This window comes from Grampus griseus, assembly GCF_964374135.1.
Source record: "Grampus griseus genome assembly, chromosome: 5".
In the NCBI taxonomy this organism is placed as follows: domain Eukaryota; kingdom Metazoa; phylum Chordata; class Mammalia; order Artiodactyla; family Delphinidae; genus Grampus; species Grampus griseus.
The window spans coordinates 95,879,605-95,897,274 of record NC_138998.1 but is presented as its reverse complement, the minus strand read 5'-3'; the positions used below and the strand labels follow the sequence as shown (position 1 = coordinate 95,897,274).

At 38.8% G+C, this 17,670-nt stretch overlaps 1 protein-coding gene across 1 annotated transcript in view; it reads left to right on the top strand.

The window, feature by feature from the left end:
• The window catches only part of ADGRG7 (adhesion G protein-coupled receptor G7), a gene marked incomplete at both ends in the record, with an annotated part of 90,779 nt that overhangs the window by 40,378 nt on the left and 32,731 nt on the right, over window positions 1–17,670 (top strand). Inside the window, 5 exon segments of the mRNA XM_082655331.1 lie at window positions 2,769–2,881; window positions 14,291–14,402; window positions 14,404–14,631; window position 14,635; window positions 15,509–15,605. Coding sequence (XP_082511457.1) covers window positions 2,769–2,881; window positions 14,291–14,402; window positions 14,404–14,631; window position 14,635; window positions 15,509–15,605 — 551 coding nt within the window.

Sequence of the window (17,670 nt, the reverse complement as noted above, 5' to 3'; positions counted from 1 at the left end):
GGGGTTAGTTTACATAGACACTCAACTCAGATTAAACAGAAAAACAGGGAATGGAGTTAGAGGACTAAGAAGGGAAGTGCTGGTAAAGGCAAGTAGAATAGAGTTTTTTGCAATATAGTCTCCGGATAGATGAGTTCAGTACTGTGTATTTAATAATGAGAAGGGAGCCCACGTGCAAAAGAGGAGCTGACGGACTGCACTCAACTAACTCACATATCAGAAGCATGAAGTTGCTACAGCCAGAGATAAGGCTGTATAGCTGTGTGCTGAAGACAGGTTCAGTACATACATAGCTGTGGGTGGGCAGTCTGCATCAGTTACCCACAGCTTTTTCCATTGTAATCATCTAAGTTACTAAGTTTATGCCAGAAGATATAAGAGGAAAAGCTCTTTAATTCAACTTGTCCCATAATACCTCCGTGTGTGCTGTTTCATTCCAGTGCTACCCCGTACAAGTAACTGGCAACAGCTCTGGTGTGCAGCTATTTATACACCTCTGAGATTTCTTGGGCTGACCTTTTTAGGAAGACGGGCTTCTGTTTGTTTCATTTCCAGAAACCTATTATTCTGGTGAAAACAAAAATGTTTGTTTATATACTGGATGGAATGTTTTTATATGCAGTGGAATGGGGAGGGATGTAGAGTGTCTTACCCTTACTAAGGGCCTAGTAACACTATGACTCTTCCAAAGAGAAGCAGATGTTTTAATTTTCTAGTAGCTAAGATGTACCCGTATTTGAGAAGCCAATGGAGATCCAGAACGTACTGGTACAACATAGAATATCAAATTATAGAGCCTTGCTTTTAAAATATTTTTGAGATAACTATCATTTTCTTATTTTAATTACCAAATATTTAAAAATTGATTTTGACTATTTATTTTATAACTTGCATTACAGAGAGATCTGATTTCTCAATCAGAAATGTAAAGATAAAATTTTACCTTTTTTGATATCTTAAGATCATTAGTATTATTGAATAGCTGTGTAAAGCTCAGATTGCTTTGTATATTAAATGATACAGACTATACTGTCATAGTTATTTTTCTCCTTTTTTGAAGTCAGACTTTCAGCTATTCTTACTAATATCTGAGTCTGCCTCAATGCCCACCTACTCATGTTTATAATTAGTTTTGGTTGCAAAATTTAAAAAAAAAAGCTGATTAGAATTGTATGTAAAGTTTAAGAGCAGATAGGCTCTGAGTGTATAGATGATTTCTAAGATCTGAAGATATATGTATTCTATGATTCTTTGTCATCTACTTAGTATACTGCAGATAGGAAGTAATGTGAAATTTTTGTTTTGTTATTATTTTTTTTTTTTGGCGGTACGCGGGCCTCTCACTCTTGTGGCCTCTCCCGTTGTGGAGCACAGGCTCTGGACGTGCAGGCTCAGCGGCCATGGCTTACGGGCCCAGCTGCTCCGCGGCATGTGGGATCTTCCCGGACCGGGGCACGAACCTGTGTCCCCTGCATCGGCAGGTGGACTCTCAACCACTGTGCCACCAGGGAAGCCCTGTTTCATTATTTTTTAAAACAAAGTTTATTTTATTTTTATTTTTTCCCTACTAAAGCAATACATACTCATTGCATACAGAGTGAGTCTGCTTACTCAACAGAAATATACTGACATGGAAAAATGTGTATGATATCTTAAAATAGTTTGAAAATAATTTGATTATGTTAACAAACCCCTGTTTATTTGTGCAAAGAGACATAGATAATATTTGTAAGCACCTATAAAAAGGTCACCTCTGGAGAAGAATAGGATTTCAAGAGGTAGAGTATGATGTGGGGTAGAGGCAGTAAAGAGGAACGTGTGCTTTTTAAAATTATGTTTCTATACTATTTTCATGTTTTATAAATAAGCATTTTCAGCTTTTCTAATTTTAACAATTTGAAAAATTAGAAAGTACGAACAAGCAAAAATAATTATGTATATATATCCTATCCACCCAGTGACCGCCATTATTACCTCTCCAGATTTCTAAGAGTACGTACTCATGTGGAATATATTTTTCTATGACTACATACTAAAAAGCTGGGGTAGATATAGATATACTACATAAAAATTATACCCCATTTTCCAAAGAAAAATGAACAGGATCGTTTGAATATCTTTCCATGTCCATAAAAATATTTCTGCAACTTTATTTTTAGTACATTAGCTTAGATATGCAGATTTTCCCTTGGATTATAGTTACACATAAAAATAATTTAATGGGTAAATAAAGCAACTCTAGCCAATTTAGATCTAACACAAACAACTTTGATTTTAGACATTGAGGAATAGTATATATGTCTTCCCTAACTGAATTAGTTAGGTAACTGTTCTTAAGCCTCTATTTCATGTAAACTGCTTAGAGATAAGGAGTTGATTTATTTCCTTTAAAAATATCACAGCTTGGGGCTTCCCTGGTGGCGCAGTGGTTGAGAGTCCGCCTGCCGATGCAGGGGACATGGGTTCGTGCCCCGGTCCGGGAAGATCCCACATGCCGCGGAGCGGCTGGGCCCGTGAGCCATGGCTGCTAAGCCTGCGCATCCGGAGCCTGTGCTCCGCTGCAACGGGAGAGGCCCCAACAGTGAGAGGCCCGCGTACAGCAAAAAAAAAAAAAAAAAAAAAATCACAGCTTTATATAAAAAAAGACATATCTGGCTATTTTGATCAATATATCTGATTGCTTTAATCAGTGTACCTCTTTATGATGTTGACTTTCATAGATAGTTCAGAATGGTTATTTAAAAATAATGAGTCAACTTACTTTCCAGAGTTTCAAAAAAGAATATAAATATCCTGAATCACTAGATGTATTTTCCACATTTGGATGTGCACTGTCCATTGCTGCTCTGGCTCTCACAATTATATTACTGGTCAGCACCAGGTAACCTGAAGGGAAGCAGGCTCTTCTCATGAGAGAAATTGCTATCCTGATATCATTTCCTTTCAGCATATTCCCATTAGAATACAGTCTCTTGGAACTGGAAAGAAAATCAGATTTAGTTCAACATACACATTTTACAAGATACTCAGTCCTGGAGAGACTAAGACATACACACAAATAAATGTATACTTACAAACTGTGGTAAGTGCCTTGAAGGAAAATTACATACCATGTAATTACAAGTTTGTCACATAAAATTAATGTGGTCCCATAGTTCATCAATGCCACACAGTTCCTTAGTGTTGAATAGAAGCATAACTGCCAATCTGCATTGGCAAAGAGAAATGTTGCTAATCAGCAAGTTTTTGAGGATAAAAGTAAATTTTAAACTGTATTAAGGTTTCAAATGGTAAAACTTTTAAAAAAAATTTTGAGAGAGGACCTTCAAGATGGTGGAGGAGTAAGAGGTGGAGATCACCTTCCTCCCCCCAAATACGTCAAAAATACATCTCCATGTGGAACAACTCCTACAGAACACCTACTGAATGCTGGCAGAAGACCTCAGACTTCCCAAAGGCAAGAAACTCCCCCATGTATCTGGGTAGGGCAAAGGAAAAAAGAAAAAACAGAGACAAAAGAATAGAGATGGGACCTGCACCTCTGGGAGGGAACTGTGAAGGAGGAAAGGTTTCCACACACTAGGAAGCCCCTTGACTGGCAGAGACAGGGGGTGGGTAGGGGGGAAGCTTTGGAGCCACAGGGGAGAGCGCAGCAACGGGGATGCAGAGGGCAAAGCAGAGAGATTCCCGCACAGAGGATCGGTGCCGACCAGCTCTCACCAGCCTGAGAGGCTTGTCTGGGGAAGATGGGGGCTGAGAGCTGAGGCTCCAGCTTCGGAAGTCAGATCCCAGGGAGAGGACTGGGGTTGGCTGGTGCACAGCCTGAAGGGGGCTAGTGCTCCACAGCTAGCCGGGAGGGAGTCCAGGAAAAAGTCTGGAACTGCTTAAGAGGCAAGAGACCATTGTTTCCGGGTGCGCGAGGAGAGGGGGTTCAGAGCACCACCTAAATGAGCTCCAGAGACAGGCGTGTGCCATAGCTATCAGCGCGGGCACCAGCGACGGGCATGAAGCACCAAGGCTGCTGCTGCAGCCACCAAGAAGCCTGTGTGCAAACACAGATCACTATTCACACCTCCCCTCCCGGGAGCCTGTGCAGCCCGCCACTGCCAGGGTCCCGTGATCCAGGGACAACTTCCCCGGGAGAATACACAGTGTGCCTCAGGCTGTTGCAACATCATGCTGCCCTCTGTCGCTGCAGGCTTGCCCCACATTCTGTACCCCTCCCTCCTCCTGGTCTAAGTGAGCCACAGCCCCCTAATCAGCTGCTACTTTAACTCGGTCCTGTCTCAGCAAAGAACAGACACCCTCAGGTGACCTACATGCACAGGCAGGGCCAAATCCAAAGCTGAACCCCAGGAGCTGTGCAAACAAAGAAGAGAAAGGGAAGTCTCTCCCAGCAGCCTCAGGAACAGTGGATTAAATCTCCACAATCAACTTGATGTACCCTGCATCTGTGGAATACATGAATAGACAACGAATCATCCCAAAATTGAGGCGGTGGACTTTGGGAGTAGCTGTAGACTTGGGGTTTGCTTTCTGCATCTAATTTGTTTCTGGTTTTATGTTTATCTTAGTTTAGTATTTAGAGCTTATTATCTTGGTAGATTTGTTTATTGATTTGGTTGCTCTCTTCCTTTATATATATATATATATTTTTTTCCTTTTTCTCTTTTTGTGTGTGTGTATGTGTATGCTTTTTTGTGTGATTTTGTCTGTATAGCTTTGCTTTTATCATTTGTCCTAGGGTTCTGTCCTTCATTTTAAAAAATTATTATTATACTTTTTAGCACTTGTTATTATTGGTGGATTTGTTTATTGGTTTCATTGCCCTCTCTTTCTTTTTTAAATTTTTTATTTTATAACTTTATTTTATTTATTTATATTTTTTCTGTTTATTTCTCCCTTTTCTTTTTCTTTTTTAAATTTAAGATATAAAATTAACCATTTTATTTATTTATTTTTTTAGAAATTTATTTTATTTATTTATTTTTGGCTGCTTTGGTTCTTCATTGCTGTGCACTTCTTTGGCTACTCTTCAGTGTGGTGCGCGGGCTTCTCATTGCACTGGCTTCTATTGTTGAGGAGCGCGGGCTCTAGGCACATGGGCTCAGTAGCTGTGGCACGCGGGCTCAGTAGTTGTGGCTCATGGACTCAGTAGTTGTGGCTCATGAGCTCCGTAGTTGTAGCTCATGGGCTCAGTAGTTGTGGCTTGCAGGCTCTAGAGCACAGGCTCAGTAGTTGTGGCACATGGGCTTAGTTGCTCTGCGGCATGTGGGATCTTCCAGGGCCAGTACTCGAAGCTGTGTCCCCTGCATTGGCAGGTGGATCTTAACCAGTGCACCACCAGGGAAGCCCCTTATTTCTCCCTTTTCTTCTAAGCCGTGTGGCTGACAGGGTCTTGGTGCTCCAGCCAGGTGTCAGGCCTGAGCATCTGAGGTGGGAGAGCTGAGTTCAGGACATTGGACCACCAGAGACCTCCAGGCCGCTCCTAATATCAAATGGCGAAAGCTCTCCCAGAGATCTCCATCTCAGTGCTAAGACCCAGCTGCACTCAATGACCAGCAAGCTACAGTTCTTGACACCCCATGCCAAACAGAAAGACAGGAACACAACCCCATCCATCAGCAAAGAGGCTGCCTAAAATCATAATAAGGTCACAGACACCCCACACAACACCACTGGACGTGGTCCTGCCCAGCAGAAAGGTAACATCTAGCCTCATCCACCAGAACACAGGCAGTGGTCCCCTCCACCAGGAAGCCTACAAAACCCACTGAACCAACCTCACCCTCTGCGGGGGAAAAAGTGGGAACTATGAACATGCAGCCTGCGAAAAGGAGACGCCAAATGCAGTAAGTTAAGCAAAATGAGAAGGCAGAGAAATACACAGCAGATGAAGGAGCAAGGTAAAAACCCATCACCCCTAACAAATGAAGAGGAAATAGGCAGTCTACCTGAAAAAGAAGTCAGAGTAATGATAGTAAGGATGATCCAAAATCTTGGAAATAGAATGGAGGAAATACAAGAAACATTTAACAAGGACCTAGAAGACCTAAGGAGCAAACAAACAATGATGAACAGCACAATAAATGAAACTAAAAATTCTCTAGAAGGAATCAATAGCAGAATGACTGGGACAGAAGAACGGATAAGTGGCGTGGAAGATAAAATAGTGGAAATTACTACCGCAGAGCAGAATAAAGAAAAAAGAATGAAAAGACTTGAGGACAGTCTCAGAGACCTCTGGGACAACATTAAATGTCCCATCATTTGAATTATAGGGGTCCCAGAAGAAGAGAAAAAGAAAGGAACTGAGAAAACATTTGAAGAGATTATAGTTGAAAACTTCCCTAATATGGGAAAGGAAATAGTCAAGTCCAGGAAGCACAGAGAGTCCCATACAGTATAAATCCAATGAGAAACACGCCAAGACACACATTAATCAAACTATCAAAAATTAAATACAAAGAAAAAATATTAAAAGCAGCAAGAGAAAAGCACCAAATAACATACAAGGGAATCCCCATAAGGTTAATAGCTGATTTCTCAGCAGAAACTCTGCAAGCCAGAAGGGAGTGGCAGGACATATTTAAAGTGATGAAACGGAAAAACCTACAACCAAGATTCCTCTACCCAGCAAAGATCTCATTCAGATTCAAAGGAGAAATTAAAACCTTTAGAGACAAGCAAAAGTTAAGAGAATTCAGCACCACAAAACCAGCTTTACAACAAATGCTAAAGGAACTTCTCTAAGCAGGAAACACAAGAGAAGGAAAAGGCCTACAATAACAAACCTAAAACAATCAAGAAAATGGGAATAGGAAAATACATATCGATAATTACCTTAAATGTAAATGGATTAAATGCTCCCACCAAAAGACATAGACTGGCTGAATGGATACAAGAACAAGACCTGTATATATGCTGTCTACAAGAGACCCACTTCAGACCTAGGGACACATACACACTGAAAGTGAGGGGATGGAAAAAGAAATTTCATGCAAATGGAAATCAGAAGAAAGATGGAGTAGCAGTTCTCATATCAGGCAAAATAGACTTTAAAATAAAGACTATTACAAGAGAGAAAGAAGGACACCACCAAATGATCAAGGGATCAATCCAAGAAAAAGATGTAACAATTGTAAGTATATATGCACCCAACCTAGGAGCACCTCAATACATAAGGCAAATGCTAACAGCCATAAAAGGGGAAATTGAAAATAACACAGTTATATTCAGGGATTTTAACACCCCACTTTCACCAATGGACAGATCATCCAAAATGAAAATATATAAGGAAACACAAGCTTTAAATAATACATTAAACAAGATGGACTTAATTGACATTTATAGGACATTCTATCCAAAAACAACAGAATACACATTTTTCTCAAGTGCTCATGGAACATTCTCCAGGATAGATCATATCTTGGGTCACAAATCAAGCCTTGGTAAATTTAAGAAAATTGAAATCGTATGAAGTATGTTTTCTGACCACAATGCTATGAGACTAGATATCAATTACAGGAAAATATCTGTAAAAAATACAAACACGTGGAAGCTAAACAATACACTACTAAATAACCAAGAGATCACTGAAGAAATCAAAGAGGAAATCAAAAAATACCTAGACACAAATGACAATGAAACACCACTCCCAAAAACCTATGGGATGCAGCAAAAGCAGTTCTAAGAGGGAAGTTTATAGCAATACAATCCTACCTCAAGAAACATCTTGGACTTCCCTACTGGCGCAGTGGTTAAGAATCTGCCTGCTGGTGCAGGGGACGTGGGTTAGAGCCCTGGTCTGGGAGGATCCCACATACCATGGGGGCAGCTAAGCCTGTGTGCCACAACTACTGAGCCTGCGCTCTAGAGCCCACGAGCCACAACTACTGAGCCCGAGTGCCACAGGTGCCAAAGCCTGAATGCCTAGAGCTGATTCTCTGCAACAAGAGAATCCACCGCAATGAGAAGCCTGTGCACCGCAACAAAGAATAGCCCCTGCTTGCCGCAACTAGAGATAGCCCGTGTGCAGCAATGAAGACCCAACATAGCCAAAAAAAAAAGAAACAAGAAACATCTCAAAAAACATCTAACCTTACATCTAAAGCAAATAGAGAAATAAAAACAAAAAAACCCCAAAGTTAGCAGAAGGAAAGAAATCATAAAGATCAGATCAGAAATAAATGAAAAAGAAATGAAGGAAATGATAGCAAAGATCAATAAAACTAAAAGCTGGTTCTTTGAGAAGATAAACAAAATTGATAAACCATTAGCCAGGCTCATCAAGAAAAAGAGGGAGAGCACTCAAATCAATAAAATTAGAAATGAAAAAGGAGAAGTTACAACAGACACTGCAGAAATACAAAGCATCCTAAGAAACTACTACAAGCAACTCTATGCCAATAAAATGGACAACCTGGAAGAAATGGACAAATTCTTAGAAAAGCACAACCTTCTGAGACTGAACCAGGAAGAAACAGAAAATATAAACAGACCAATCACAAGCCCTGAAATTGAAACTGTGATTAAACATGTTCCAACAAACAAAAGCCCAGGATCAGATGGCTTCACAGGTGAATTCTATCAAACATTTAGAGAAGAGCTAACACCTATGCTTCTCAAACTCTTCCAGAATATAGCAGAGAGGAACACTCCCAAACTCATTCTACGAGGCCACCATCACCCTGATACCAAAACCAGACATAAGATGTCACAAAAGAAGAAAACTACTGGCCAATATCACTGATGAACATAGGTGCAAAAATCCTCAACAAAATACTAGCAAACAGAATCCAGCAGCACATTAAAAAGATTATACACCATGATCTAGTGGGGTTTATCCCAGGAATGCAAGGATTCTTTAATATACACAAATCAATCAATGTGATACACCATATCAACAAATTGAAGGAGAAAAACCAATTGATCGTCTCAATACATGCAGAAAAAGCTTTCAACAAAATTCAACACCCATTTATGATAAAAACCCTCCAGGTAGTAGACAGAGAGGGAACTTACCTCAACATAATAAAGGCTATATATGACAAACCCACAGCCAACATCGTTCTCAATGGTGAAAAACTGAAACTATTTCCTCTAAGATGAGGAACAAGACAAAATTGCCCACTCACCATTATTATTCAACATCGTTTTGGAAGTTTTAGCCACAGCAATCAGAGAAGAAAAAGAAAAGGAATACAAATTGGAAAAGAAGTAAAACTGTCACTGTTTGCAGATGACATGATCCTATACATAGAGAATCCTAAAGATGCTACCAGAAAACTACTAAAGCTAATCAATGAATTTGGTAAAGTAGCAGGATACAAAATTAATGCACAGAAATTTGTTGCATTCCCATACACTAATGATGAAAAATATGAAAGAGAAATTAAGGAAACACTCCCATTTACCATTGCAACAAAAAGAGTAAAATACATAGGAATAAACCTACCTAAGGAGAGAAAAGACCTGTATGCAGGAAACTTAAGACACTGATGAAAGAAATTAAAGATGATACGAACAGATGGAGAGATATACCATGTTCTTGGATTGGAAGAATCAACACTGTGAAAATGACTATACTACCCAAAGCAATCTACAGATTCAACGCAATCCCTATCAAACTACCAATGGCATTTTTCACAGAATTAGAGCAAAAAAATTCACAATTTGTATGGAAACACAAAAGATGCCAAATAGCCAAAGCAATCGTGAGAAAGAAAAGCGGAGCTGGAGGAATCAGTCTCACAGACTTCAGACTATACTACAAAGCTACAGTAGTCAAGACAGTATGGTACTGGCAGAAAAACAGAAATATAGATCAATGGAACAGGGTAGAAAGCCCAGAGATAAACGAACGCACATATGGTCACCTTATTTTTGAAAAAGGAGGCAAGAATATACAATGGAGAAAGGACAGCCTCTTCAATAAGTGGTGCTGGGAAAACTGGACAGCTACATGGAAAAGTATGAGATTAGATCACTCCCTAACACCACACACAAAAATAAACTCAAAATGGATTAAAGACCTAGATGTAAGGCCAGACACTATGAAACTCTTAGATGAAAACTTAGGCAGAACATTCTATGACATAAATCACAGCAAGATCCTTTTTGACCCACCTCTTAGAGAAATGGAAATAGAAACAAAAATAAACAAATGGGACCTAGTGAAACTTCAAAGCTTTTGCACAGCAAAGGAAACCATAAACAAGACCAAAAGACAACCCTCAGAATGGGAGAAAATATTTGCAAATGAAACAACTGACAAAGGATTAATCTCCAAATTATACAAGCAGCTCAATATCAAAAAGACAAACAACCCAATCCAGAAATGGGCAGAAGACCTAAATAGACATTTCTCCAAAGAAGATATATAGTTTGCCAATAAACACATGAAAGGATGCTGAACACACTAATCATTAGAGAAATGCAAATCAACACTACAATGAGGTATCACCTCACACCGGTTAGAATGGGCATCATCAGAAAATCTACAAACAATTAATGCTGGAGAGGATGTGGAGATAAGATAACCCTCTCACACTGTTGGTGGGAATGTAAATTGATATAGCCACTATGGAGAACCGTATGGAGGTTCCTTAAAAAACTAAAAATTGGGGCTTCCCTGGTGGCACAGTGGTTGAGAGTCCGCCTGCCGATGCAGGGGACGCGGGTTCGTGCCCCGGTCTGGGAGGATCCCACATGCCGCGGAGCGGCTGGGCCCGTGAGCCATGGCCGCTGAGCCTGCGCGTCTGGAGCCTGTGCTCCGCAACGGGAGAGGCCACAGCAGTGAGAGGCCCGCGTACCGCAAAAAAAAAAACCCAAAAAACTAAAAATTGAACTACCATATGACCCAGCAATCCCACTACTGGGCATATACCCTGAGAAAACCATACTTCCAAAAGAGTCATGGGGCTTCCCTGGTGGTGCAGTTGTTGAGAATCCGCCTGCTGATGCAGGGGACACGGGTTCGTGCCCCGGTCTGGGAAGATCCCACATGCCGCGGAGCAGCTAGGCCCGTGAGCCATGGCCTCTGAGCCTGTGTGTCCGGAGCCTGTGCTCCACAACGGGAGAGGCCACAACAGTGAAAGGCCCGCGTACCGCAAAAAAAAAAAAAAAAAAAAAAAAAAAGGTCATGTACCACAATGTTCATTGCAGCTCTATTTACAATAGCCAGGACATGGAAGCAACCTAAGTGTCCATTGACAAATGAATGGATAAAGAAGATGTGGCACATATATACAATGGACTACTACTCAGCCATAAAAAGAAACGAAATTGATTTATTTATGGTGAGGTGGATGGACCTAGGGTCTGTCATACAGAGTGAAGTAAGTCAGAAAGAGAAAAACAAATATCGTATGCTAACACATGTATATGGAATCTAAAAGAAAATGTTTTCTCATCTGGTTTTTCCTCCCAAACTCAAGATGTATCACAATGCTTCTTTCCTTCAGAATTATTTCTCTCTAATAAATTCCTTCACAACTGTTTTCTCAGATATGTAGATTCTGGAATTTTTTGTTCTAAAGATATTGCCATTTAAACATTTTTTCCTGAAGTTTATTTAAAAAAATTAAAAGTCTGTAGAAGTGTTGAAAGAGACTAAGTGAACACCCAAATACCTTTCACCTTGATTCACCAGTTGTTAATATTTTGCCTTCTTTCTTTTTCTTTTTTTTCCTGAAATTTTGAAAGTAAGTTGTAAACATCATGACTGTCATCTCTAAATTCTTCAAGCATGTATGCATCTCCCAAAAACAAGGGCACTCCTAGATAGTATAATATTATTATCCTCACTCAGAATATTTTACTCAAGAATTTAACATTAATATAATGTTATCATGTTAATGTCCATATTCAAATTTCTCCAGCTGTTCCAATAATGTCCATTTTAGCTGTTCCCTCCCCAATTTATTTAGTAGTTGTGTCTCTTTAGTTGTCTTTAGCCTAGAATAATTCCTCTGCTTTTTAAATTTGTTTGTTTTGGTCTTTCATGACATTAAAATAAAATATTTGAAGTGTTCAGGTTAGTTATTTTATAGAAGGTAGAATATTCTACAATATAAAATTTCTCGGAAATTTTCCAATGATTAGGTACAGGTTACATATTTTTGATGAGAATTCTAATCATTAAGTCTTTTTCATTGTGGCACAGCAAGAAGTGCATGATGTCAGTTTGTCCCGTTATTGCTGTGTCATTTGCTTCCTTGTTTAAGTAGTGTCATGTAGATGTCTATACTGTAAAGTCTCAATTTTTCCCTTTGTAAATAATAGGCAATCCATGCAGTGAAACTTTGGGACTGTGTGAATATTCTGTTCCCCAACTTTTACTCAGTGGTTTTGGTATTCACTGATGATCCTAACTGGTATATATGATTACATTGGTGGGTGAATGATGATCTCTAATCTATCATTCTTTCTATATTTAGTCACTATATTACTTTGGAAAGAAGTGTACTCTCCAGTGTAGCTGGAGGGAGTCCTTTCATGTTGTTTTTTCATGTCCCTATCAGTCTATAAGCGTTTCCTTATTTAAGGCACAGCAAGATGGACCAGGTACATCTTTCACTTTTTCTCCCTCATACCTAGAATCAGCTGTTTGTCCAGAGACCCAGAATTATTTTTGATTCTTTTCTTTACCTTTCACACTTAATGAGTCTCTTGCCCTTCGTTTAAGATTTTTACATTGAGTGCTTACTATGTGCCAAGCAACATGTGAGGAGGTAAATACAAAACTATGAACAAGACATATAAACTCCCCTCTCCCTTGGAATTTACATTCTCGGGGGGAAGACAGACATTGTACAAGTATATACAGAAATAAATATATAATTAAAAATTGTGGTAAGTGCCTTGAAGGAAAATTACATGCCATATAATTATGTCTGTCATGTAAAGTAAAATGGCTCTTGTATCTGTCTTTTCATTTGTAAAGACACTTGAACAGACAGTTATTTGGTTCCATGTGAGTAAGTTGTGGTAGCTGCATAACTATTGGTTTGGCCAAAAAGTTCATCTGGGTTTTTCTGTAAGATGGCATGGAAAAACCAGAATGAACTTTTTGACCAACCAGATAGTTTCTTTGCCTAAAATCTCACTCTTTCCAATTGTCATCATATTTGTGTGTGTGTGCGTGTGTGTCCTCTATCAACTTGTTTTTAGCAGTTTTGCTGTCATAGATAGTATATATATTATATATTTCTGTACATATAATAAAAATGCACAGAATATAGTAATATACAGAAGACCCGTTTGAAAATAGCCTGTTCTCGCTGTAGATAATTTATGTTTGAAATTGGAGAAAAATTAAAAACTAACTTTACTTTTATATAAATGGATTCTTCTGAAAGCTTTTTGCATTTCTGCCCATTAAAATTTTCAGAAGGCTTAATAAAATTTTGAATTATCCAGAAAATCTCAACTAAAATATCATGAGGATGGACAGAGTTCTGTTTTAATACAAGCTTTTTATTCAGTGTGGGAATCCAAAGACTAAGTAGGACCATGGTGGAATGTTGTGGTAGGACCGTAAAGGATATATAATTAGCAAACAGATTTGTTCATCAAATTCTGAGACCTTAGAAATAGAGAAGTTCTTGAAGGTGTTAGAACTTTAAGCACATTAATAGTGAAATATTTATTTCAAGAGGCCTTATAATCTGAAAAATTCATAAGGATCTAGATGGTAGTGAATGAAATTTTATAACTTTCTTTAATACCGGAGAGACCTGTGATATGTCATGAGTTTCAAAGAGAACTTGGTTCTACACCCACAAATTATATCTTCAGATGAAGGAACAGTCCTTGGGCATGTTTTACATTAGAAGACCTTGTTGTGGACCACAGAAGTATAAACATATTGTGGACGCTAAGCACCACTGTCTGACGGATAAGTTGGCCCTGGCTGCCAGGCCTTCTGCTGCATTCTGTTAGTTATATCAAGTCACTGGACAGCCCTGGGAGGGGGCTACACTGGGCATAAACTCCAGGAAGTAGAGTTCACAGGAGGGCATCTCTGAAAAACAGCTATCACCTTGGATTAAAAGACAGGTTCAAGAAAGGAGGAATCAACCTGTTTTCTCAAACTCACTTTGTGAGAATCAGATAAGAAGAGAATGTTTCTCTGGTGTAGTTGGGGAGGTCCGTTTACCAGCTGGCCCACTGAGCTATGAGCTAGATTTACAGTGGGTAATAATATTCTTTTGTTCCCTCATGATTTCACTGGAGTATTTTTTGTAGTTGTTTTGTTTATTAATTTTATTTATTTATTTATTTTCAGGAAAGTCAGAAAAACCTCAGTAACCTGGGTATTGGTCAATCTGTGCACATCAATGTTGATTTTCAACCTCCTGTTTGTGTTTGGAATCAAAAACTCCAATAAGAACTTAAAGACACTATAGTGACACTGATAATACTGACTTGAGCAATAATGAAATGTCCAGACAAGACACTGTTGTCATCTCAAATCCCACATGCACTGCGATTGCTATCTTGCTGCACTATTTTGTGTTAGTGACATTTACCTGGATGGGACTCAGTGCTGCCCAGCTCTATTTCCTTCTTATTAGGACCATGCAGCCTTTTCCTCAGCATTTCATTCTTTTCATCTCTTTAATTGGATGAGGTAAGTGTTTGCTTCTTCACTTACTCAGGAATTTAATTTTGTTGAAATCACTTAATTTAAACAAACACCTATTGAAGACCTAGTAGTACAAGGCCCTGTGGTAGGGGAGATGGAAAATCCAGCAATCACTAAGAGTGCCTTCTGTCTAGTGAAGGAGTGTCTTCTCCTGTGAAGAAGGCAGATGTGATCAAGGCAGCTATACTAGATACATCATGAGCTAACTTCAAGATGTTCATTTCCTTTAACATCTCTATTTATTTGACTTGAGATTTAGACCACATATAAACTTCCTAGCTACTTTATTTTTTTTGTAAATTAACTTTATTTCTTTTTTTGAATTTTATTTTATTTTTTAAAATACAGCAGCTTCTTATTAGTTATCTATTTTATATATATTAGTGTATATAGGTCAATCCCAATTTCCCAATTCATCCCACCACCACCCTGACCCTGCTTTTCCTAGCTACTTTAAAAGAAATGTTTCAAGGCAATCAGAGTGACTCTTTTAAGAAAAATAATTTGAAAAATTTAATGAGTTCCAGCAAAGGAGAGTTGTTTTCGTGTTATCTAAATTTAAATTTATTCAAGTGAAAGAGGAATTAGACCATTTAAGAGTGGAAATTGTGGTAAGAGTTACAAAGAAATCAGAAATAGTATAGGATTGATATGTATAGCCAACACTGATAGGGAAAGGAAAACACAGAAAAACTATGTCTACTGTTGACCTACATCTGTAGGATCATTTAGTACACTGTCTATAGTGGAAAGAACAATACATCCTGAAAAAGGTCAGGTGTATAATTCATTCATGTTCTTTTATAATTAATCCCAGTCTTGGGTAAATTATTAATTCTATGACTCTTTATCACATAGGAGTCTCAGCTATAGTGGTAGCTGTGACAGTGGGAATTATTTATTCTCAGAATGGGAATAATTCACAGTGGGAGTTAGACTACCGGCGAGAGGAAATGTAAGTTTATATTTTTTCAAATGTCCATTTCTTTGATATGAGTGTAACTATTCAATGACATTGAGTCCAAGTGTCACTGTAATATGCATATCACTTTATAATTGTCATAACTGTGTATTTCAAATTCTCAAAGAATACATTATATTTTAAATATGGTGGCATGAAAATTTCCTATGATAAATCCTTTCATAAAGCAAGTAATTGTCTTCTAAATTTATAAATGTGAACTTTTTAATATTAAATTTATCTTCTTTGATTAAGTTTGAAAATCACAGGACACAAGAAGTGTGATCATTAGTGACCCCTTATCTTAGTTTTCTCATCTAGAAAATGGGAATAACAATAATAGTAATACCTGCTCTGGGGTTACTATGAAGGGTTAAGCAAGTGTGAAAACATTTTCACACTTGAAAATGTTTGAAGAGCAGTATCCATGAAATATCCATGCTTATGAACCAATTCTATGTTGATATGATTATAATGAGTATTTCATGATGATTTATCACACATAAATTCTCCCTGTGACTCCAGCATGAATATTTAACTGTCAATAATGGAAGTACCTGAATGCATGGTATTTGCCTTCCATGTGGGGAGAGTAAGAAAGTGGGGCTGAACTCTATGTGTATTTCTGCTACCAAATGGCAACTGCTCTTTAATTTATCTTCCCTTCTTATTTTATAAATTCAACCATTCGGATCCCTGGATTCTGCCTTAAGTCCCAAATCAACTCTAATCAAAACAAAACTCTTGGAAATGTGCAAGTATACCCAAGGGAAGGCTGTGGTGTCAGAGTGCTTACCTATTTCCAGGGCTGACCATGACCAAGTGTAGAATAGGGAGCTAACTGCCTGGCTTGATTTTAGGAGCCATACACTCTAGGCACTATTTTCTCTGTTTAATTGGGATTAAATATCTTTTAATGAGTTTTAAAATTTTAATTCCACAATTAGATATCAGGAGTAAAATGCAAATATCTCATGGGAGAGGTAATTCACCTCAAATTGCATTATTATTAATTTCCTATCCTAACCCAGCCACAAGGCTAGACCTACTCCTACAGAAATCTTCAGTAGAAAGAAGCCTGCTGTCTTAAATTTATTCACACCAAGATGTAAATAATTGAGAGCAGATTCTTTCCTGAGTACAGTATTAGATGTTAGGGAAGACACTAGGCAACTGATAATAAGAGTTGGGAAGAGGGGAAAGGATGTGTAACATGAATATCAGCTTCATCTTGGACCCTTATCTCCCACTTTCCACCCTATACACACATCAAGGCTCACATTTCTTCAGGATATATTTAGAAAAAGGAGGGACTTTTTTGGGTTTTCTTGAGTTATCTTCCCAGAAGTTGCTCCTCAATATATCATACTCCCTGTCCCCCCACCATGGCTCCCAGTTCTGCCAGTCATACCCGAAACCCCTAACCCAGTTCCCTTGATGTACTGCTATCTCTGCCAGGACCCAATTAAGGGGCGACTGCAGGGCAGGCCACACTCCTATTTAATGCTCTATTCCTCAAATCTCTGTCCCACCATATAGGCTGTTTCAGACTTCCCTGAAGGGTTGAGGTAGCCCTTGGGAAATTATAATGCATGAGGAAGAATTTTCTGGAAGCATATGCTATATCTTCTACAGCTGTCTTTTCCCATGTTTCATGACAAAATCACCAAGGAGTTAAACGCTTCATCTGAGGTTCACCTATGATGCTCTCCAGACCTCAGGTTCATAGATGTTTGTCAGATGCAACCTTGACCTTGTGACTCTCCAATCTCAATTCTAGAAATCCCACTCCTACAAGGGTTACTCTGCCTGGAGGATCCATCTGTCTCCTCAGCAGTCTGTTTTTCAAAATCTGGGTGATTAGATTCAGAATAGCTAAGGGAGAGGCTCATGAGAACAAATCCAGTCTGACTATCTCTCCAAGTAGTACAAAGGATGGAGGAGGTGAGGAGGTGTCCCTTCCTAGTGCACACCTCCTCATGGCCACAGGCATCCAAGCCTGTTTCCCATCCAGGTCTCCCCATCTGTGTGAGGTAACTGAGGAAACTTACAGACATTT